This window comes from Rosa rugosa, chromosome 7 (assembly GCF_958449725.1).
Source record: "Rosa rugosa chromosome 7, drRosRugo1.1, whole genome shotgun sequence".
NCBI classification, from domain to species: Eukaryota; Viridiplantae; Streptophyta; class Magnoliopsida; order Rosales; family Rosaceae; genus Rosa; species Rosa rugosa.
The window spans coordinates 26367370-26387909 of NC_084826.1; the positions used below are offsets into that span (position 1 = coordinate 26367370).

At 38.0% G+C, this 20540-nt stretch overlaps 4 protein-coding genes across 7 annotated transcripts; 1 reads left to right on the forward strand and 3 right to left on the reverse strand.

Annotated features, from left to right (window-relative positions):
• Nucleotides 1–691: 691 nt before the first annotated feature.
• Nucleotides 692–3894, reverse strand: LOC133719743 (uncharacterized). Its single transcript, XM_062145913.1, has 6 exons — nt 3529–3894; nt 3333–3386; nt 2782–2855; nt 2059–2176; nt 1874–1932; nt 692–1026 (listed from the first exon to the last, which is right to left on the reverse strand). Exons 1-6 carry the CDS (start codon nt 3742–3744, stop codon nt 948–950), a joined length of 600 nt encoding a protein of 199 aa, XP_062001897.1. The 5' UTR covers nt 3745–3894; the 3' UTR covers nt 692–947.
• Nucleotides 3895–7702: 3808 nt separating this feature from the next.
• LOC133721760 (uncharacterized) lies at nt 7703–10063 on the forward strand. 4 transcript variants are annotated; one of them, XM_062148473.1, is made up of 8 exons: nt 7703–7853; nt 7927–7982; nt 8402–8484; nt 8588–8625; nt 8740–9127; nt 9223–9304; nt 9397–9450; nt 9544–10063. In XM_062148473.1, the coding sequence occupies exons 2-8, from the start codon at nt 7931–7933 to the stop codon at nt 9819–9821; spliced, it is 975 nt and encodes a 324-aa protein (XP_062004457.1). In that variant the 5' UTR covers nt 7703–7853; nt 7927–7930; the 3' UTR covers nt 9822–10063. The 4 variants fall into 4 exon arrangements, with proteins under 4 accessions (XP_062004457.1, XP_062004455.1, XP_062004456.1 ...); XM_062148471.1 differs by having other exon boundaries at nt 8588–9127; XM_062148474.1 differs by lacking the exon at nt 7927–7982 and having other exon boundaries at nt 7709–7853.
• Nucleotides 10064–10337: 274 nt separating this feature from the next.
• Nucleotides 10338–13938, reverse strand: LOC133721761 (cathepsin B-like protease 2). The gene is made up of 11 exons (XM_062148475.1): nt 13794–13938; nt 13139–13192; nt 12937–13017; nt 12643–12799; nt 12515–12519; nt 12356–12430; nt 12125–12250; nt 11287–11505; nt 10948–11061; nt 10834–10869; nt 10338–10728 (listed from the first exon to the last, which is right to left on the reverse strand). Exons 1-11 carry the CDS (start codon nt 13845–13847, stop codon nt 10591–10593), a joined length of 1059 nt encoding a protein of 352 aa, XP_062004459.1. The 5' UTR covers nt 13848–13938; the 3' UTR covers nt 10338–10590.
• A 639-nt stretch (nt 13939–14577) lies between these two features.
• On the reverse strand, nt 14578–19352 carry LOC133721759 (protein SUPPRESSOR OF GENE SILENCING 3). The gene is made up of 6 exons (XM_062148470.1): nt 19187–19352; nt 16506–17472; nt 16050–16347; nt 15531–15775; nt 15186–15328; nt 14578–15058 (listed from the first exon to the last, which is right to left on the reverse strand). The coding sequence occupies exons 2-6, from the start codon at nt 17469–17471 to the stop codon at nt 14830–14832; spliced, it is 1881 nt and encodes a 626-aa protein (XP_062004454.1). The 5' UTR covers nt 17472; nt 19187–19352; the 3' UTR covers nt 14578–14829.
• Nucleotides 19353–20540: the final 1188 nt, after the last annotated feature.

The window sequence follows — 20540 nt, forward strand, 5'->3', positions numbered from 1 at the left end:
TGTATTGCATGCAAATGAATACAATACTATTACACATGGAGTTTTGGCCTCTGAAACTTAGAGAAGTTGCAACAATTGCTGAAATTTGTGCAAATATTGTTGAAGCAAGGGTTGTTGAAAGGTGTAACTACTTGTATGCTAAAATTTTTGGAACATTGTCATCTGGGCGTGCAAATGCAGACCTTTTGAAGTTGCTTATCCGGGAGGTACACATTCTGTCTCCTTTCTTGATGAGTTCTATAGAAGAGTCCTGCCATGATGCATAAGGAGGAAGTTGGATATGTCATAGACGTCTGCTTGAACTCCACCAATGTTTTTGGAATAAGTAGAGTACTATTTAATAACCTGAAAGTCAATCCTATACGAATGCTTGTTTTACTTGAGCTACTATGACTCGTATAAATCCTCATGAAATAAGCTTGAATAGGAGACTGGCTTTCCTCCCTGGTTATTAAGCTTGATGTCTCCAAGATGGCGCTTCCGCCTTGATTTTGTTTGCTATATGAATAAAATGGAATAAAAATTCAAGCTCACTACGTCTTATAGAAGTGTGAGTTCCATCTTCGTATCTAGTAGCAACTATGCACAAGGAGAAGATGAACAGTTGTGCATCTCCAACAATGAACCATTTCATTGGTACAAGTTGGTTTGTGCAAATATGTTCATTCTGAATTTGCTGGAGCTGACCATGTGAACTGCAGTTTCTCTTTCATTGATAGTTTGAAACTCAGAAAGTCATCCATACAACATAGCCATGAAAATCTTTTCTTATGGACATGGGGAAAAACTGCTTTGGTAGAAATTAGTATCTCAATCCATACGATTTACATTTCAAATCCGTGTATTTGACTGCCTTGCTTTATGTACCACAAAAAACTCAAATGTGTACAGGAAATAAACTTCCTCCAGAAGATGAACCACAAGCCTTCTTGTTGGTGAATATCAGCCTAAAATTCAGTGTCAAAACAAGCTAGCATGATCTTCGATACCATGGACCTTGCAAAAGGAATGTAGCTCAAGCTATACCTGTTACTCAAAAGACCAAAGAGGAAATAAATGAATGGTAGCAATGGAAATAAAACAAGCAACGCGAACACATGAAAGACTAGTCTCAGTGTAATATGGCATATTACTTTAATTTAAGCTTTCAATCAATCCACACCACTTTCAATCACTTGAAACTTGAAACCATACTACTGAACGAAAAGAACTAAACCACAATTGCTCATCTTTTCTATCAGAAAAGCAAGGGTAGTTTTCCTTTTCTTTTGAGGGTGGAGAAACTTGTAGCATGCTAGCTCTGCAACAGGTGATTTGGGGATAACTGGTGGATATCTTAAGTATATTGTAACAAACTAGGGAAAACTATGTACAAGATAGAAGTGAACTAAAGAACTTCTAGTCCAGCAAATCCTCCCAAACTCTACAACCTAGAATACACTAGTCAGTGGTGGCGACCCCCATGACTAGCTAGAACGTGATCTATGATAATGTTTCAAACTGAAGTTAAGACTAAATAGAACAAGAAACTATTGAACCTGAAACTGATGACACTTTCTGAATCTCCTATGTCATTCGTATCCTTAAACCAAGAAATTTATCATCTTGTTGTTATTGACATACTTTTCACCATCGATCTCATAAACCCAAGAAATAATAGGTTGATACAGTATGTTGCCCTAAAACGTATCCTAGACCTCCATTTTTTTTATTTATAAGACAAGATATCCACTATTCTGGAAATTAGCAAAGCTACAACAGAAGAAACTAGGGAAAAAAACAAAGCAAGACAACAATAGGAAAAATGTGAGAGAACACTAAGAAGCTAAATAACAGCTGTACTCATTATAAGTTTATAACAAATATCACATACCAAACCAATGCACCAAATTCCAAAATTATTGCCAAAAGTGTCAATATTTTGTTATGAGCCTGCTCAATGAAAACAAGAAAATTAGTTAACATCAGAGACCCAAAATAATTCCAAGGAAGATAATAACACCAAAATATACTAAATAATTAAACTGTAAAAGAGGGCGAAGCCATAATGAAACTTACATAGAGAGCACAAAACAATGCAATTATTATGCTCGCAATGTATATGGCTGTCGCATAAATGCGAACAGGATCCAGCATCATTGAGACTTGCCGTTTAGGTCCAATGAGGAATGCTGTGCTGCCATACAAAAGGGTCCGAGTTAACATCCAAATTTAAAAAAGGTTCCTGGAAACTTAGCCTTATAGAATATGGACTAAAACTTATTTTGAAAAGAAGGAAAAAAAAAAAGATAAAAAGAATAAAACCACAAGAACCTGAACGAGCAGGAACACATATACTGTTACACATTATGACAAAACATCAAGGTGACACTAGTTTGTTGTCTTATCTTTAGATAAGCAGACAAGGTGTTCAAATTCTTTTTTTTTTTTTGGTACAAAGACAAGGTGTTCAGTATTGACCGACATCATTTGTTCCCTTCCCAAAACTTGCAACACAGATACATAAAATTTTAGAACCTTCATTCTAAACCATAATAATTGCATGTCATGTGACAACGATTAACTTAAGAAAATAGAGAACCTCGTCTTAAATGGAAGAATTCCTATGACATTATGCTCAATATGCAAATAGCAATTCCAATTCCCCAGCAGAAATTAGATGGTGAAAAGAAACACAAACTCGAAAAATTGCTTTCAAAAGTCCAGCCAAACAAAAAATGTGAAACTGCTGTTTTTAGGCAACAGCATCATAGATCTCATGAGAAGCAGATATACACAAACCTGCCAAGTGAAAGCAGATTCCCAAGTGTGAACGTAATTGCAAACTTGATTGGATGGAAGAAAACAAGCATCGACTGTCACAAGAAAAGAAAAGAATCCCACATATCAGTACCAAAAGAAGGACACCAATATCTATTCAAGTCAATTTTCATCTGTCCTAGCATTACCAGGGCAGTTTAACTGACCCTGACATTCAAATTTGTCAAGATCCAGAAACACGTTAAAACAGCACATACTGGAAAAATACTCTATTCTACTTTGCTCGAATACCTTCCTCACTAAAAGTACACAGATACTAATTACTCTACAAGTGAGAATTGTTGCCTAATTAGAGATCCTAATTACTGATGCCGAGTTCTAGACGGTAAGTTAAAACTCCTACAAAGGGCACAAAAATTGTTGGTTTCAAGCCTCCAACACAAGAGTTTCGATAAGCACTAACAGAAGTGCAAGAATCTAATAGCAAAAAATAGCTTTCAATGATAAAGCTAAGCACAAAAGCACAACAATCTAAGAAGAAACCAAGCACAAAGAGAAAACTATTGGATTACCAGGAGTGTACAAGTCAATCCAGAAGCCAAGCAGATGGCGAAGCCATAAAACCTCTGTTGAATCACACACACACACAGAGAGACAAAAAATCATCAAAAATTGAAAACGAAAAGAGAGGAAATGCAGATGATAGATCTGAGGGATGAAGGAGTTGAATTGCAGGGAATGGGGGTAATAATGTAATTAGAGAGATACCTGTTTGGTGGACAAGGTGCAGTTGCGATTGAAGTCGTCCATGAAAGAATCCTGGTGCTGCAGAGCAGAAGAAGAAGAGGCGGCGGCTTCTTCGTCGTCGTCGTCGGCCTCCATTCCGACGAGCATCTTCATCTTGTCAAAGGCTTGGTTGACGTTCACCTTTTCAAAGGCTTGGTTCATCTTCACCTTCTCAAAGGCTTGGCTAATCTTCTCCATTTCTCTCTCTCTCTCTCTCTCTCTCTCTCTCTGATCAGTGATCACACAGCAGCACAGATATATGAATCAACTGCAAAATTGTTCCTTACTCTACTACCGGCTCCAACAAGAACTCTCTCTCTCTCTCTCTCTCTTATTTGTGAATGAGACAAGGTGCCTAATTCTTCTTCTTCTTCTTTTTTTCACTCTTCCTTCTCGCTTTTACCAGTTCACCGTGACTATTCGTTTTTACTTTTTACGGCCGCGGGGTGGATTTTCTAACTTTGTTTTTTTTTTGTTTTTCCCAACTTAAGAGTATGGTAGCTGCCCACTAGTTGCTAAGACCTCGCTTTGTTTAACTTTTTATCTATTTTAGTGTTAAATTTCTAAATGTCTTTATTTTAATTTTTAGTTATTTGGTTTCTAATTATACAGAGAGTGATAGGAGGCTCTCTAATATTACTTTTGTTAGTTTAAAACATTCACTTTATGTTGTTGTGTATAATTTATAAATACAAAAAAAAAATTTCACAAATGGTCACTCAACTATAACTCATTCGACACTTTGGTCACTCAATTTTCAAATATATCAATTTGGTCACCCAACTATTACTTTGTCAATCACTTTAGTCACCGAAGGGACATTTTGTCTCATTTTAATCACTTCTCCGAATCATTCCAATTCATATTTCTCAATTTTCACGATTGGTTGGACGAAAATATCATTTATAATGTGGAAAATAAAGCTTCTTTTTAATGAAAAAAATTAATGGAGTGACTAAAGTGAATAACAGAGTTAAAGTTGAGTAACCAAAGTGATATATTTAAAAAGTGAGTTACCAAAGTGTCAAACATGTAAAAGTTGAGTGATCATTTGTGATATTTCAAAAACTAATATAATTAAATTCAAAACTAGCTAAAATAGAGAGAATTGATACAGACATATTTTAAATTGTTAGCCAAATAGCTATTTTAGCTCAAATTTGTCTTGAAAATAGCTAGTATCACTAAAGTTGCATGCATGCTCTATGTGCATGTTTAGCTTTTTAGCTATTGTAGCAACTCCACCAACCTCTGCAGGTTCTTTATTTTAGCTTTTATCTATATGATTCCTAAATATATAAAGCTCAAATTTGTCTTGAAAATAGTTAGTATTGCTAAAAATGCATGCTCTATGAGTATGTTTAGCTTTTTAGCTATTGTAGCAACTCCACCAATGTTATGCCCTGCATCAAAAATTTAACTTGTTACTAGTTACAATTAGTGAAAGACGATTTTACTTTGTGGGTTTCTGTTTTACCGTTTGGGGGATAAAGAGTTGACTTTTTCCTTAACCCGATGATTTAGAAAAATTTCTTGTAGAAGTTGTAGAATACGTTAAACTGAGTTCGTAGACACGTAGTTTGCCCAAATTAGAGTTCGGACGGAAAAGTTATGATCGAAAAACTTAAGTTACTATTCCTTGCCTTGGTGTACTTATTGGGGTTTCTATTTTTGGAAAGGGGGGAGAGAATTATTGCAGCAAAGCCGAGACCCTAAACCCGAGGACTTCTCTTTTTCGCTGTTCGGACCCGAAATCGAATTCCGGCCATTTCTTCGCGGTTAGACCGCCGCCGGGCACGCCACTTGTCACAATTTGATCCTTTCTTCCTTCTCTTCTATCCCATATAAGTATTTCACGTTGACATGCCTTGATTCGAGCTAATCGAAGTGAGATTATTCAAATCGGCGAATCGCCGAATTCTCGTTAGGTTTCTGATTTCTGGCGGTTTCCGGCTGGAAATCTTGGTGGGTTTTGTTGCTTGGGAGACACTGATCATTTTCCAATCCATCTTGTAGCTCAATTTGGCCAAAGGAGGAAGAATCGAAACTCAACAGTGGGATTCGCCGGATTTTTTCTTTCGGGCCGATTTTCAGCCAATTGGTTGTGAAGTGGTTGTTTGTGCAGGTACAAAAGTTGTTGGGTTTGTTGTGAAGATCAATTTGGTGTAGGTAGTGTGGCTTGGTTTGGGCTTTGGTGTGGTGGAACGTGTGGCCCACGTGCTGTAGGGCACGTGGAGGCGCATGCAGCCATTTAAAATGCTTTGTTTTAGCTTATAAATCATACCCTGCGCTTCGTGTTAGAAAATTCGAATTTAGATATTGATCGGAAAGTGTTAGTTTTGAAATTATTGGGTGTTATATTCGTTGTTGTGAATTAAATTCGGATGTTATCCTTAGAGAATTTGAGAATGTAAAAGAGGATTTGGAAATTGGTAAATCGTTGAGAATCTTGGATTTCGAGTATTAAGAATCTTAAATTGGAAAAGCCGGATTTAGGGGAAATGATGAGTAAATTGAGTTGTTATTATTTCGAGGAAGTAATTGTCGATTTTAAATTGTTCCCATATTATTATTTATACGTTGCCAATTTGTACATGACGTACTGAGCCCTCGAGTGAGGAGGATCCCAGCAGGCAATAGGCATAGCTGTGAGGCTTACCAGTGAGTGGACCTTTGTTTTTAAATTAAATTATGCATGCAGTAATAAATCTTCGATTATAGTTTCAACTTGAGATTTAAAATATTTGATTAAATGTGATTTCATTGTTATCGAAAGGAAATGAGTTTTTGAAACGTGGCTTGATGAGGAGGCTATCGTTGTTGCATGCATGCATTACCTGGTCGGCAGTACCCTCTGTTTGGCTCCAGTTTTGCTGCAGCTGGTCAACAGTCTCTTTTCTGTGCGAGCGTGCCAGCACCTTTCGGGTGCGGTCGTCGGGGGTGTCCCTTGACCTGACTTCTTTTGAGCGATTGTGGACAAGGAGAGCACCAACCTCGTCACGGGATTCTTTGTGCCTCGTGGTGAGGACTTTTGCTAAGCTTCTTCAAAATTACACAATCGAGACTCAACGTCGTAGATCAAGCAGAGCGAAAATCACTGGGAAGTGGGGAGAACTTGCTAAAGCGTGACTTTAGCTTGGCTGGTTTGCGAGGGCGTTACCCTTGCTTGGCTGGTTCCGTAACCGTTGTGGTCGCGGTACTACAGTCGGCTCCCGGTAATGGAGATGAGCTTAACCATTTTGGGTTCAAACACCCTCCAGGTAATAGTTTGGCCCGCAATACCCTCCAGACTATATTCCGGTTGGCAGTACCCTCCGATGCTTTATCTGGTCGGCAGTACCCTCCAGATGACATGAGGTAGTTAGTCAGTAGTACCATCTAACTATCTGTGGTTAGTAGGCAGTACCCTCTAACCACCGCCTCCTAGATTTCGGTTGACAGTACCCTCCGATGCGTCATCTGGCAGGCAGTACCCTTCAGATTGCATGAGATGACTAGTCGGGAGTACCCTCTAGTTATTACCACACCATGTGGTTAAAACCTTAAAGTTAAAGGCTTAACCCTATCTTCTCTTAATTAAAAAGTAATTTAAATTTAAGACTAGCTAAACTAAAAACTAGTGTCCATCAGGGTTGGAAGGAGGTGGAAATAGAGAGTGATTGTTCCATCCTTGTTGCTACCATGAATAGCCAAGCGGAAGATAACTCAGAGGTAAGTCGAATTCTTGATGATTGTAGAGATTATATGCAAGCTTTTGATTATGTTAGGATTCGACATATTTATCGTGAAACAAATAGTGTAGCGAATAGGTTAGCTCACTTTGCTAGTCTTGATCACGTTGTGGATCTTTCTTTAGTTGAGACTCCTGACTTCTTACAGGATGTTCTCTATGAGGATTTTTGTAATGCAACTATGCACGCTCGGGGTACAGGTATTACGTCCCCCCTGATGCGGCAAAATATTATTAATAATAACTTAGGCGTGGGGATGAGCCTCTCAGCTTGACTGGGTTCCAAACCCCATTATTAAAAAAAAAAACTAGTGTAGACTTATTTTAGAAGTAAAAGCCAAGATAGCTAGCAATTTGAAAAACCTCTAATTGCATTTTAGTCCATATATGTTGGTCATATTACAAATTCATGAGTTTTAAATTTTATCCCTATATTTATTTCCAAGGTATGCAAATGGCTGCAGATAGTTTCTGGAGCTCGAAAACGAAGGCAAAGTAAGAGTCTTGTCTCAGATTGAAAGGAGACGACTGCGTTTAATCGCAAATGCTGCATCCCTTGGCGCCTAAACACTGCCAGGTTTGAAACTTGTTCATCCTTTTTTCATCAAATTTCTTATCTTTCCCTCCATCTTTACTCAAATCCATTACAGCCCCATGACTGATTCCACCCTTATTGATTCTGAGACCGAGATCGAAGCCTCTCGAGGTAAAAATCAATTTGTTGTCTTCTTCTTTGATCAAGTTTTTGGTATGTCTTTCTTTTTGTGATTGCTGATATTTGGTATGTAATCTCACCCTTGTTAGTTAGGATTCTGGTCTTAGTTTTAAAGTTCATGGGTTTTTGTGCTACTTGTTATAGCTGTGCAGTTTCTTTGGTTAAGTTTATGTAGAGTGTAGCAGAAAATTTTAGGAGTTGTGGGTTGTTGTGGTTTTTTAGGTGCTGCTTGTTGATGGGTTTTTCTGGTTTCAAAAACTTGTTATAGCCATGCAGTTCCTTTGGTTAAGTTTGTCGCAGAAAATTTTAGTACTTGTTTATATGTATCTGACTATCTGCTATAGCATGGTTCGGTTTGGGACTCGGTTAGGTTTGTTAATAATGATGGAGATGTTTGGTGGGGATATCAGGTACCAGTAGAACAAGAGTGAATATGGCTGAGGGATCTTCCCAGGGGAAGAGGTTGCTGCAGCACCTTAAAGACCTACACGAGGTATATGTTTTTAGTTGTCTCCTCTCAATCTCATGTGTCTTTAAGATGTGCTTGAGCATTGGTGGTGTTGTTCACTTTGTTTTTTTTCTGAATGTTATCTCAGGAAAACAAGACACTCATGAAGCTCGTTGCAGACAAAGAGTATCCTTTTGAGATCTATATGTTCTTTTTATTTTGTGAATTTATCTCATTTACTAGTTCAAATCTGGTCTGGCACTTCTTTCCTCTGTGGTTTTGCTTAATTCTGTTCGGAAGTAAGCGTATTGAATCGTACATGATAGATTTTGAAGAGCTGAATAGCTTGAAAATCATTGTCAATAAACTAGAGAAACAAAATTTCAAACTCACCCAAGCAAACAGCCAGATGTTGCAAGAGCTACGGAGTTTGAGAGACCATGTGCAGAAAGTACAACAACCAAATTTACCACCCGCCCAAGAAATAAACCAGGTGCAGGAAGTACAACAACCAAATTTGCAACCCCAAGAAATAATCCAGGTGCAGGAAGCACAACGACCAAATTTGCAACCTGCCCAAGCAAGAGTCCAGGTGCAGGAATTAGAACCACCAAATTTGCAAGCTGCCGAAGCAAGTAGCCAGATGCAGGAAGAAGAACCTGACCTAGAAAATAGCCAGATATTGCTGGTACGTTTCTCATATAATAGTTGCTCAATGTTCAAGGTTTTGTCCAAGATGCTTGGTTTATCACATATGATTGAAAGATTCCACTTAATTTGTAGGAACTCAAATCACGTGATCATATGTTAAGTTCTACTGACGAAGCAGTCCGGGAGTGTATAGATATGATCGAAAAACTTCAAGGTTTGCCAAATAGTAACTTGACGTATAATGTGGAATTCTGGATTAATAGAGATCCTCACTATAACAACACTTTTTACATAATTTTCCTCCAGCTTTGGGCCCTCCTACTAATGAAGCAATCCAACAAGTTAAGGCAAAGCTTCAAGGTCTGTCAACGGACTCAACGTCAATTCTGACATGTCATTTGAATTTTTGGTATCTCCTTACTGTATCAACCTTTTTAGCATATTTCCCTGCAGCTTTGGGCCCTCTTACGATTGATGCAGTCCGGCAGATTAGAGTGGGGTTTCGTAAGCTTCAGAAATTGCAGTGTCCAAGGTGTGAATCTAATAACACTAAATTCAGTGTTTTGAAAGCCAAAAGAATATCTGCCCCAAGATATCACTGCAAAAATTGTAAAATGGAATGGACATTGGGGGGCGAAATAAGGAAACCTATTGTGCTTGGAGGCGTGAATAGAAGAGATCTTCTTCAGCAGCGCGTCCAACGTGTTCAGCGTAGGAGGATGAAGACTTGAAAATAGTATATATTTTTAACGTTGTAAAGTTTTGAGCTTGATATAGTTCTTGTTCCCATAGCAGATAATAATTGTTCAGCTTGGTTTCTTTCATTGAGTAGTACCAAAACAAACTAGCACTGTAAACTTAAATATGGTCGTTGTTGCATTAGCCAGTTCGACAATACTCTTTTACAATGTTCTCTGAACTTTCTAATTTGGAATTTCAATAATATTTTTTTCACCGTGTACAATTCCTACAATGAAGCCCTAATGATTTTGTGTATGCATGTGTGCTTATGAAGAAACCCTAGGAATCTCTCAATTTGAATTATCCATCCTTTTTCTTTCCTGGAAAGAATTTACAGTAAATGTGGCTTCATATCAGGTTGATGATTTGAAACAAGGGCTTTGTGGTGTGATGGATGCATCATTTATAACTGGAACATTAGCCAACTGACTTCGAAAAGTCCCACTTTTACTTTCCTGGTTTAAAAATAGTAAAATACAATCTTCAATAAGTTGACAGTTACTATCTCGAGACAAATCTTGTTTGCCATTGAAAACTGAAAATCATGATGCTAAACTTACATTCCTTGAATTCAATGTTCTTGTATTACAAGCCCTTTCGGATGCGAAATCAGCTGATTATTATCATATTGTTTGTGAAACAGTGTCCCCTATCAAGACATGTATCAAACTATGTTCACAATTGGACACAGCCAGCATCTAGTTGCTTCACGGAGACATGGAGATCATTAGTAGAAAACAATAATACAATCTAGGTCAATCAAACTGAAGCAACATCCCCGAAAGCACCGGTGCTTGCAACTTTGCTTATAAAATTTTTCGACGAAGGCAAGCCAGCAACCACATCCTCTTCGATTCCACACTCGTTTGTTCCTCTTTTGATCATGAAGTAACCATCCTGCACAACATTCACAGTAGATGACACATTTACATGTTATCGTGGCTATTTGAATAAACAATAAATAGCTATTTCAAACTGAAAAGCAATTAAATGGAAACATACATCTCCCCAGCTTCTATTCCACTGATTTGCGAGAAGCTGAAACACAAGAGTACATGGTCAAAACGTAAACTCAGAAAACTTCATGCTTGCAGAAAAAATAGTATGTCAACATACCCAATAGTCCTCCCCAGCGTTGGTTGTGCCCCACCCAATTAGCTTAACAGCATGACCTCCCAGAACTTCACCTGTAATATGCTTGTAAACTCCAGATTTATAGTATGCAAAATCCTGTAAAATGATTGCAATATTCTAAGAATCAGATCAAGCCAGCCCAGTCTTGCAAGAAAAACGTCAATATCTTGCAACGGCCACCTAACTTCCTAAAACGTAAGTACTTGCGTGACATTTTGTAATTCATTCCACATGACAGTTGACAGACAAGACCCAGGCATAAGCAATATGCATATGCTAAACAGAGAATAGATTCGAGAACAGAAATATGAAAGAACTTGCCTCATAAACGGTGAAGGCAACTTCAACTGGTCCGTTCTTATAGACTTCTGCCATAATACTGTGTGGATCAGAATGGATCCTATATGCACTGACACTGTAACGCTTTGCCCGGTTCCACATCTGGTTCCCATCTACACACTTTCTAATGCACTTTGGTGTAGGATATGCGGGCTCACAACCAGGGTGGGAACAGCCAGTTTGATCAAAGTATGGGTCACACTGCCAGATTGAATAATTATAAGGACCTCACGCTGGAATTAAAAAGTAAAAGAGAACCTCGAATTTATATGAACAATTTCAGTGCTAATAAAAAATGGAGAGAAACACAGGACCCATTATATCTAGGTAAATACAGGGACCTACACTTCTGGTAGTTAGAATATCCTAGCTTCCTATTTGTATGAACTAAGAAAAGGTTCCTGTCACAAAAAAGACTTGCAATTCTAAGAGTGAGCAGAAACAATCATTCAACAATGAAGGAGGACTGCTTTCAGGGAAGGATTGAAAATGGTCCTTAGTTGCAAAAGGCTTGCTTCTAAGGTCTGCATTAGATATCATATCAGGTAGACTTTGCTTTTGCTGTGAGGGTTAGGATGAGTGCTGATTATAATCTGAAATATATCTAACACGACTTTTGATATTGATAGATAACAGGCAGATGCTAAAACAAGGTGAAGGTATCAATGTCTTCTTCTTCTTTTTCCTTTTTTTTTTTAATTTTTTTATTTGGTTCTTCTCCATTTAGACATGCAAGATAAAGCCATCCTAATAAGATCACATATTTTAGACTAATCAAAGAAAATCAACATCAGATAGTAATTTCATAATAAGTTGCTACCTCTTCAGTGACAACACCGTGGTGGACAAAGTAACGCCATGCATAAATTGGAATTCCACCATCACAACCATTTCCACACATAAAACCACAGCACGCTAAGAGATCATTAACAGACAGAGATGTGTTCTGAAATGAAACAGAGGTTAAAATTAAACAAAATGAATATAATATATATAATGAATAATGAACGAGAGAAGCAGTGACGTTGCTATCAATGAATTTTTCAGTTACCTTGCCAAATTGGATGCAGAAACGATCTGATAGTGCTTCAACAGCAGCAAAAGCCCAACAAGAGCCACAGTGACCCTACATATTCAAAAACTTGCCTTTAATTTTTGGAATACATTTGTGTGACAAAAGATAACAGGGCATGTATACGAAAATTATTACCTGATCTTCATTAAAGAAATTGATCCAGCATTTGACATACAAATGGCAATGGCAAAGAATCAGAACCTTATGTTTTTAATTGAAAGAAACATTGATTATCAACATATAAATGAAAAGAAGATACCAACCTAGAATTCGTCCAATGGTGGTGCACTGAGACCAAGCCTCCCTTGCATCAAAACTATTTGGCAACTTCAAAGATTTCGGATGACTTACTATGGGTACACCCAACAATTCCTTTTTGGGTATTGGTTTGACTCCCAGAAGATGCATAAACTCACCAACCTGTGCAACGAAAAGGAAATCTTGAGAGCCAGGAGTCAAATGTAGAAACCAATATATGCATTTGTGAGACTGTTGAGACAAAAAGAGGAAAATCTTGTAAATTATGACAAAGAAGATGCCACTGGTTAAAGGCTTACAGTGTAATTGGAGAGGCGAGGACTCATGGCAGCTTGCCATCCTGCGTTGGGGTTTTCATTTATCTCCTTAATGATTGACTCCTGCAGGGCGATGGTGAGAGTCAAAACAACAATAGCGGAGTTTCTTCACAATTAATATTGCAATGAATGAGAAGCGGCCCATATCTGAGCGAGCAAGCAAGCAAGTCGGAATCATATATACCTGAAGAACAGGAGACTGGAGCTTACTCTGGGAAAGCGGTTTTGCTGCAACAAACTGTTCGACAGTAGAACCCATTAGGTTGTTATAATAGTAACTTTGATGATAAGTAAGATAGAGAAAACAAGTCAATGGAAGTCATGAATCCAACCAACTCACATAAAGCCTCAAACACTAAGAAACTTATAGTATCACAAAGAAAAACTTACTTTGCTCTTATGACTACTGAATCGAACTTTGATAAATTTACACATGATTTCACAACTCGTCATAACACACAGCTTAGGAAGGTCTCTACCTTACAGATTCAAATTCCAGGCACACATGACTTGATATTAAATTTAGCAACTACAGTTTTTGCAAAAGTAATAATATGCCTTGATTATTTCTTCAATAAAATCCTAAATCAGTAATCTCTCATATCAATTTTGCTGAAACAAGAGATTCAATTAGAGTTTACTACATGATAAAAAAATAAAATTTACTGCATGGTTTAATAGTTACAGAGACTCAAAACTGTTGCGTCTGATATGATATGATATGATTTCAAAGGGCAACAGTAAAATAGGAAAATGAAAATAATGAGGTTGGCAAAATTGAAATAAATTCAGGTCAGAATATAAAAGAAAGAGATCGGAGGATTGGATTAGATGCGAACCTGCGAAACGGCCCCTAAAAGTAGGAGCAGAGCCACAAAAGAGAGCTTCGCCATCGTCGTCTTCGTTTTTTGGTTGGGTTTGGTGCCTATGACTATGAAGCTTGGAGGTCTCTCCTCTATTTATGGACTTTTATCCTAGAGTGGTTCCTTGTTGGAGATATTTTAGTATTTTATTATAATTAGAATTAGAATATTGGTAGTCGGATAATGACAGTGACGGAAAACGAAAGCCAAGGGAGAAGAAAAACAACCTCTACAAGTCACAATTATTGGCGGGATTAAACATTTTCTCCTTTTTCTTTTTCTGTTGTGCACGCAACAAACGACGTCGCTGTGGATTGGACGCCGCAACTATACACACGGAACCAATCCGTAAATAGATACCTGCCTGCCTGCCTGCCTGTTTCGGTTGGTCACCTTTTCTTTCTCTGTGGTAGATTTTATTCTGTGGGTTAAAAACGAAATGGTAAAATTGTTTTCAGCCCGGCACGTGTCCAAGGACACTCGTGTGTAAACCTGGCCTCTCCAGTTTTATGTCGGCGCAAGCAAACACGAGTTATATCAATCCTACCCAGAAATTCTTGGGTACATTTAACAGTTGCGGTTCATGTATAGCCTACAATCACCAGTCATCGGAATGGTGAAGACTTCTTGCATTAGCACTCGGCACCCTCAAGAGCATTTGGTACGAGGGGTATCCAAGTCCATTGCATAGTCTTTCTATTGTGTATACATCAAAAACCTAAAGATGGATTTTCCTACCAAGAGAAGGAAAAAAAAAACAGAGAGAAGAAACATTTCAATGAGGATAAGGATAGCACCATACCATGGTTCAATAACATACCCATCAACGCTAAGCAACCACAATATCCATACTACTATTTAGATGGTTGCTAATTAGCCTTTTGCTTTCTGTAAAACTCTGTGAAGCTATCATCAACCAGAACACACAAGTTTTCAAAAACTGCCCTAAAGTTTCATTCTGACTAGTTGTTGCTGGTTCTCTCCACCCTAAAATGCAGTCTCTAGTTATATCTCACCCCTCAAAGTTCGCAGCTGCTTCAGGCTGAACCTTGGAGTACTTATCCATGAGCTGGGTTAATTTGGCATCGAAATCTTCCTCCAGACCGACCTCCTCCTCCCAGTGCCTCCGCTTCATTGCAGCCTTGTTCTCTCCATGAACTTTTATCAGCATGTCCCTCTCTGCCACAAAATCCTCCATCTCCTTCTCTTGGCACTGGATGAAGTTGGCAATTTCCACCAACCTACAACCATAAGGAGTATGAATCAAACAAAATCAGAAGCATGGGGTGACTTTTCGATTTATTACCAGCATAGCAATCCTGGGTATGTGAAGGCTGTCCACCATATTCTTTGACAAAACTAATTTACCTGTCAAGCGAAGGCTGGCCATGTGACTGCTTCACCTTCTCACGCTGCTCCTGCTGCAGCCTCTCAAAACCTTCTTCCTTAGCATCCCTTGATTCATGAATGATTTTGATTTGGTCTTTGAAAAATTGTTCTTGCTCATACATCTGCTCACAAAAGTAAATACATAAAGTAAAACCATTTCAAACAATACAAAAGAATGGTTAGAACAATTTCAAAGCCCACCACAACATCACAAAATAGTCATAAACAACCTAGATAGTCTTTTGTCAACTGTAGCTCAAACCACATCACAAGTTTGAATCCTATTCTTGGGGTGTAATCAAATGTCACCATATAGAGCATTACCTCTTCCTTAGTTTCTTCATGTTGGGTTTTGGTCCTGTGTCTTACAATACGATTTTCCTCTGTTGTTTTGCGGAGCTTCTCACTAACAATACCAAGAGACTCTTCAAGAGCTTTTGCATGCCTCTGTTCTTTAACAACCCTGTTCTTCAACCAGATAAGCTGTTGATTGTCCTCGCTCATTTGCCTAAGATCATTCACAACCTTCTCCTGATATGACCTCATCTCAAACTTCAGCTTGGCTTTACCTAAATAGTAACAAAAGATGTCATCCACTTACCTTCTAAAGGCAAAGCTGCTTCCATGGGAAAAGAAAAATGAAAAAAAGAAAAAATCGAGATTTCCAACATCCACATAAATAAAAAATTTGGATCTTAATTGCAGAAGTAATTCTAAAGCATCAAAGTTACCATGTGAACTAAAGAGATCTGAGATAAAATCTGTGACTAGAGCCCAGAATACGGGACGCGCAACATACAGTGAGAGAGAGAGAGAGAGAGAGAGAGAGAGAGAGAGAGAGACCTTGGGAATGTTGGTTAAATATATCCAAGTCATCTTTCATTGCCATGTACCCATACAGTTGACGCTGCCCTCCTGGATGAAATAAGACACGACTACTACGATCCCAAGCATCCCTGTCTGTCCTTTGCCCTATAAAATGCCTGTGCAGACGCTCCGCCTCAAAATAACCTCTTGCAGATGACTCAAATATTAGGAGACTCATGCCACGGTGCCCCTGTGGTCCATAAGAGTGTCTAGCCCTCACAGCAGCATACGAGCTGAAGTAGTCAAGCAGCTCTTGATTCCCCATGCCTATCCACTGAAATTCAAAGAAAGGGACAATGAAAACCAAAACAAAACAAATAAATGAATATTTAGCAATCATTACAGCAATGTGAACCTGTATTTGTGACAATCAGATAATATAAAATAAACTTTAGTATGATCTAACTTTAAAGCAAGAAAAACTCAATCTACCTTGTCGTTATCATCCTGTTCAAGCCAGGTATTCATAATAATAACCATTGGTGGCCACACAATTTCATGATCCTTTTCCTCAACTGTTAGACCTTTCCATTTTCCAAATGCTTCACCAGCAGGTACAACTGTAGTTCCCCTCCTCCGTAACTCCTCATCCAAAAGTTCAGCAAGCTCTCTGTGGAGCCTCGCCCTTATTGAACCTTTAGTCTTCGCATGGGTCATGAGGGGCTGGAGCCCTCGGTACCAGTCAATGGCACCAGGACCCTTTTGGCAAGCAGGACAGTGCCACTGCCTCACAGGATCATTAATCTCCTCAATAGTTAAGCCATCCAAAACCTCAAAAAATTTCTTGAGCAACCGATTCTTCTTTCTAGTTCCATGGCTCTTTACACTTGCATCCGAGTCAAATTCATCAGATAGATCATCATCAGAATCACCATCAGCATCAGATAATTCATCCCCATCATCATCCACATAGTTGTTCTTGTCATCTTCAGGACCCTTAGGTTGAGTGGAACCAGCCCTAGACTGCCAGTTCCATCCATGGTCCAGTGGGGGAGGAATTACATGCTGCGGGGCCACAGACCTATTATCAAAACTCCTAGCAGTAGACTGCTGCCAGACATTTCCTCTCCCAGCCGATTTTCTAGAATCAGCAGCTTGTGATGTCCAGGCATTCCCAGCAGCCCGTGCTGATCCACCAATGCTCCGCATACTTGGCTTCTGAGCATCTTGCTGTCCCCAAGATTTAGAAGTAGAACTTTGAGAACCCCATGATTTTGCAGTAGTACTTCCAGCCCTGTTCTTCGATTTCCTGCCAACTACCTCCTCCCAGTTTCCATCATCTTGCGTTGAGCCCAGGTCAATTTCTCCTATATCCTGACTCAACTGCTCAACCTTAAGGCTATTGACTTCAGAGACATGCTTTCCTTTGGGATTGCCACCACCTCGACTTGAACTCATCCTACACAGCAATTATTTTTTACAATCATTATTTCAGATTGAAGTCATGATAACAACATTTAAACTCTAAATGTACAGGATCAGGGCGATACAAGTAAAACACACAAAAACAATATATATATATATATATATATATATATATATATATATAATAGTAAAAAGTAAAAAGTAAAAAAAACCCTGTCTGTGCTCTTTCCTTTAACTATCAACATAAACTAATATGACGCTATACATTATACATTTCAACAGATAGACTAAAAAGTATCAATGAAGCTAGAAAATCATAAGCAGATAAACGCACATCACTCAATATACTAAGCCAGCTTTGAATTACAAGTTCCAATCAAGTCTGAAAAAGAAAAATTGTTCAAAACGAATATGAAATCACATGAAAACTTAAAATCCAAGAAAGACAAAATATAGTTGTAGCTACCATTAGCAAAAACTGAGTGTCTGCATCCATTTTCTAATGCAGAAACATAATGGCGAACACGGTACAACAGATGCATCGGAGAGAGTTCATTATTTCACTTAAAATCATGATAATATTTGAATAACACAGAAAATGCTGTTTGTGCTATTTCTTTGAACTATAAAAATAAGCTAACAGGACAGCATAATTTCAACAGTCCAACCCTAAAATGATCACAGTAAGTCATGTTACTCAATTTACTAAGACCACTTCAAACTGCAACTTCTATAAACTCTAAAAACACTGGAAAAATAAATGTTCAAGGAAATATGGCAACAAATGAAAATTTTAATGTCCTAAGAAATATAGGCTATAGTTTTGCATCAATTTTTTCCTACTTTTCTAATGCAGCAAAATAATGGGCAATATGGCAAAACAAAAGCCCAAGAGAGTTCATTTGAAATGACAAATCACAACACTCCACATTACCTTGATTTCTTTTCATAAACCAATATATATATATATATATATATATATAGACTACAAACTGCTAACTAATCCTATTAAACTGATAAACTCTTCAGTTGTTGAGTTTTTACCCCACATCTGCCTTGAGTTTCCAAAATACAGTTCAAGTTTTAGATACTTAACCAAATTCAAACCACAAGACCCATGAACAAAATGAATTATTCAAGTCATCTATTACATCAAATGAGTCATAGAACTCCTTTATTCAATCTCCAACATGAAACTTTTATCTCTTATGTCATATAAAATGAAATAACATGATAGATGTCCAGTAGATTTCGTATTGTCACCGCATTGTTTCATCCTTCCGATAATATAGAAAAACCATAAAACCAAAAAAAAAAAAAAAAGAGTAAACCCTTAAAAATTACCTAAATCTTTTATACACAGGCACCTAGATAGTACAGAGACCTTGATTGTCAAACATAAAACCATACGAGATAAAAGAAAAACTCTTATTTTACGAACCAAACAAAAGAGAAGAATAAACCCTAAGAAATTTCCCAAAGCCTTTATACACAATATGAAAGATCTAACATTCTGGAGTGAGAAAATTGAATAAAGTTCTCCGAGAGAGGAATTCAAAGAAGAAGAAGAATCCACATTTCACTCCGCACAAACGATATGCCAACGAAAGGAGATAAGACTGAAAATCACATATAGATTCACAAACACATACATATCTGGCTATAGATAGAGAAAATTAAACTAGTCTTATCTTAAGAGAGAGAAATGCAGACGTGGTAGAGAAGTTAAGAGAAGAGAAGCTCGATACCTGAGAGAGAGAGAGAGAGAGAGAGAAGCTGATCGTCGTCTTAGCAAGGGCCGGTAACGGAGACGTACGCTATGATCTGCCGGAGACTGACAATCACGCGCCTCTGAGTGTGAGCCAGTGAGAGAGAGACTGAGCGAAAGGACAACGAGTAAGAAAAGCGTGAGAAGGAAGTCTTCACGAGACCCAATGCCATTTATTGGGGGAGTCAGGCCGGATTCCAAATAGGTATTAAACCTGATTAATTAACTTTACCAATTTTATTTCCAAAAATTTCGTGCGGTGCTTTTTCGAAAAATTATTCTCTAGTTCCGGATAGTGATTCAGGTTAATGTTATTGGTTCATATAACATGTATTTATTGGTGATGGTTTCTTTAATTTAATTTGTCTTTTTTTTCTTTTCATCTCCACAATAGTTTTTACTAAATTTGAGTGATATTGTTGACTCAAATTACCACATGACAATGCCACCTGGTTCCAGTAGAGGCCTCTGAATTACTATATCATTTTATGTGGTTCCATTGATTTTCAAAGTACAATTTATATGGAATTCAATATAAATTGAATTGCGTATAACTTTCAATATTAGGGTATCTCCGGCCCCTTTAGTCAAAAGTCATATGTCATTTCAAAATTAGATACCCCTAATGTTATTACTATTCATTTAGATTTTGCATCTCCAACTCATTAGACCTATATTTATTTAATCATTTTAGACAATCATTTAATTACAATGTGAATTTATATAGGGAAAATAATATAAAAAAATGTCATTTATACATGTTTTATGTTAGATTAGGTTACACAAATTAATTCACATTAAATCACTCTATCTCCTACTAACATGACCAAAATTACACTCATGTCATTCTCTCTCTCTCTCTCTCTCTCTCTCTCTCTCATGTCTCTCGTCACCGTTTACATCCAGGAGACTCTCTCTCTCTCTCATGTCTCTCGTCACCGTTTACATCCAGTCTCCTGGCTCCACCTTCTTCTTTTGCAGCACCGTCACCATGGCTCGACCAGAGCCCCGTGGTAAGCTCCAGCTCACCACTGACACTGCTCCTCTCTCTGCCAAGATCAGAGTCTGGTGTCGAGGACCTAACCATGCCACCCTATATGGATATCACTGTCGAGAAATAAATTGAGTTTTTGGCAGTGAAGGTTAAGGAGAATCTGTTCAATTTTATGCAGTCGTTTTGTGGTGTCAAGGGCTCCAAGCTAGTGGTGCCCATGGATATATTAGATGGATGGTTCAAGAAGTTTCAGGAGAGGGCTAAGCGAGACCCCAAGTACTTAAAGGGCTTTGTTTTTTTAATGGAAGTCTTGCTTAATTACTTTTTCAACTCTCTATCA

Excerpts from the sequence above, each read along its gene's own strand:
- LOC133719743 (XM_062145913.1), bottom strand. The coding sequence starts at position 3,744 with ATGGAGAAGATTAGCCAAGCCTTTGAGAAGGTGAAGATGAACCAAGCC. Across the intron at positions 2,177-2,781 it reads AATCTGCTTTCACTTGGCAG|CACAGCATTCCTCATTGGAC; the intron begins GTTTGTGTATAT and ends TTTGTATGGCAG. Across the intron at positions 1,027-1,873 it reads GAATTTGGTGCATTGGTTTG|GTATAGCTTGAGCTACATTC; the intron begins GTATGTGATATT and ends TTTGAGTAACAG.
- LOC133721760 (XM_062148471.1), top strand. The coding sequence starts at position 7,931 with ATGACTGATTCCACCCTTATTGATTCTGAGACCGAGATCGAAGCCTCT. Across the intron at positions 7,983-8,401 it reads CGAGATCGAAGCCTCTCGAG|GTACCAGTAGAACAAGAGTG; the intron begins GTAAAAATCAAT and ends TGGGGATATCAG. Across the intron at positions 9,451-9,543 it reads AGTTAAGGCAAAGCTTCAAG|CTTTGGGCCCTCTTACGATT; the intron begins GTCTGTCAACGG and ends ATTTCCCTGCAG.
- LOC133721761 (XM_062148475.1), bottom strand. The coding sequence starts at position 13,847 with ATGGCGAAGCTCTCTTTTGTGGCTCTGCTCCTACTTTTAGGGGCCGTT. Across the intron at positions 12,800-12,936 it reads CTCGCCTCTCCAATTACACT|GTTGGTGAGTTTATGCATCT; the intron begins GTAAGCCTTTAA and ends TTCGTTGCACAG. Across the intron at positions 11,506-12,124 it reads ACGGTGTTGTCACTGAAGAG|TGTGACCCATACTTTGATCA; the intron begins GTAGCAACTTAT and ends TCAATCTGGCAG.
- LOC133721759 (XM_062148470.1), bottom strand. The coding sequence starts at position 17,471 with ATGAGTTCAAGTCGAGGTGGTGGCAATCCCAAAGGAAAGCATGTCTCT. Across the intron at positions 15,329-15,530 it reads ATGAAGAAACTAAGGAAGAG|ATGTATGAGCAAGAACAATT; the intron begins GTAATGCTCTAT and ends TTTTGTGAGCAG. Across the intron at positions 15,059-15,185 it reads GGCCAGCCTTCGCTTGACAG|GTTGGTGGAAATTGCCAACT; the intron begins GTAAATTAGTTT and ends TTATGGTTGTAG.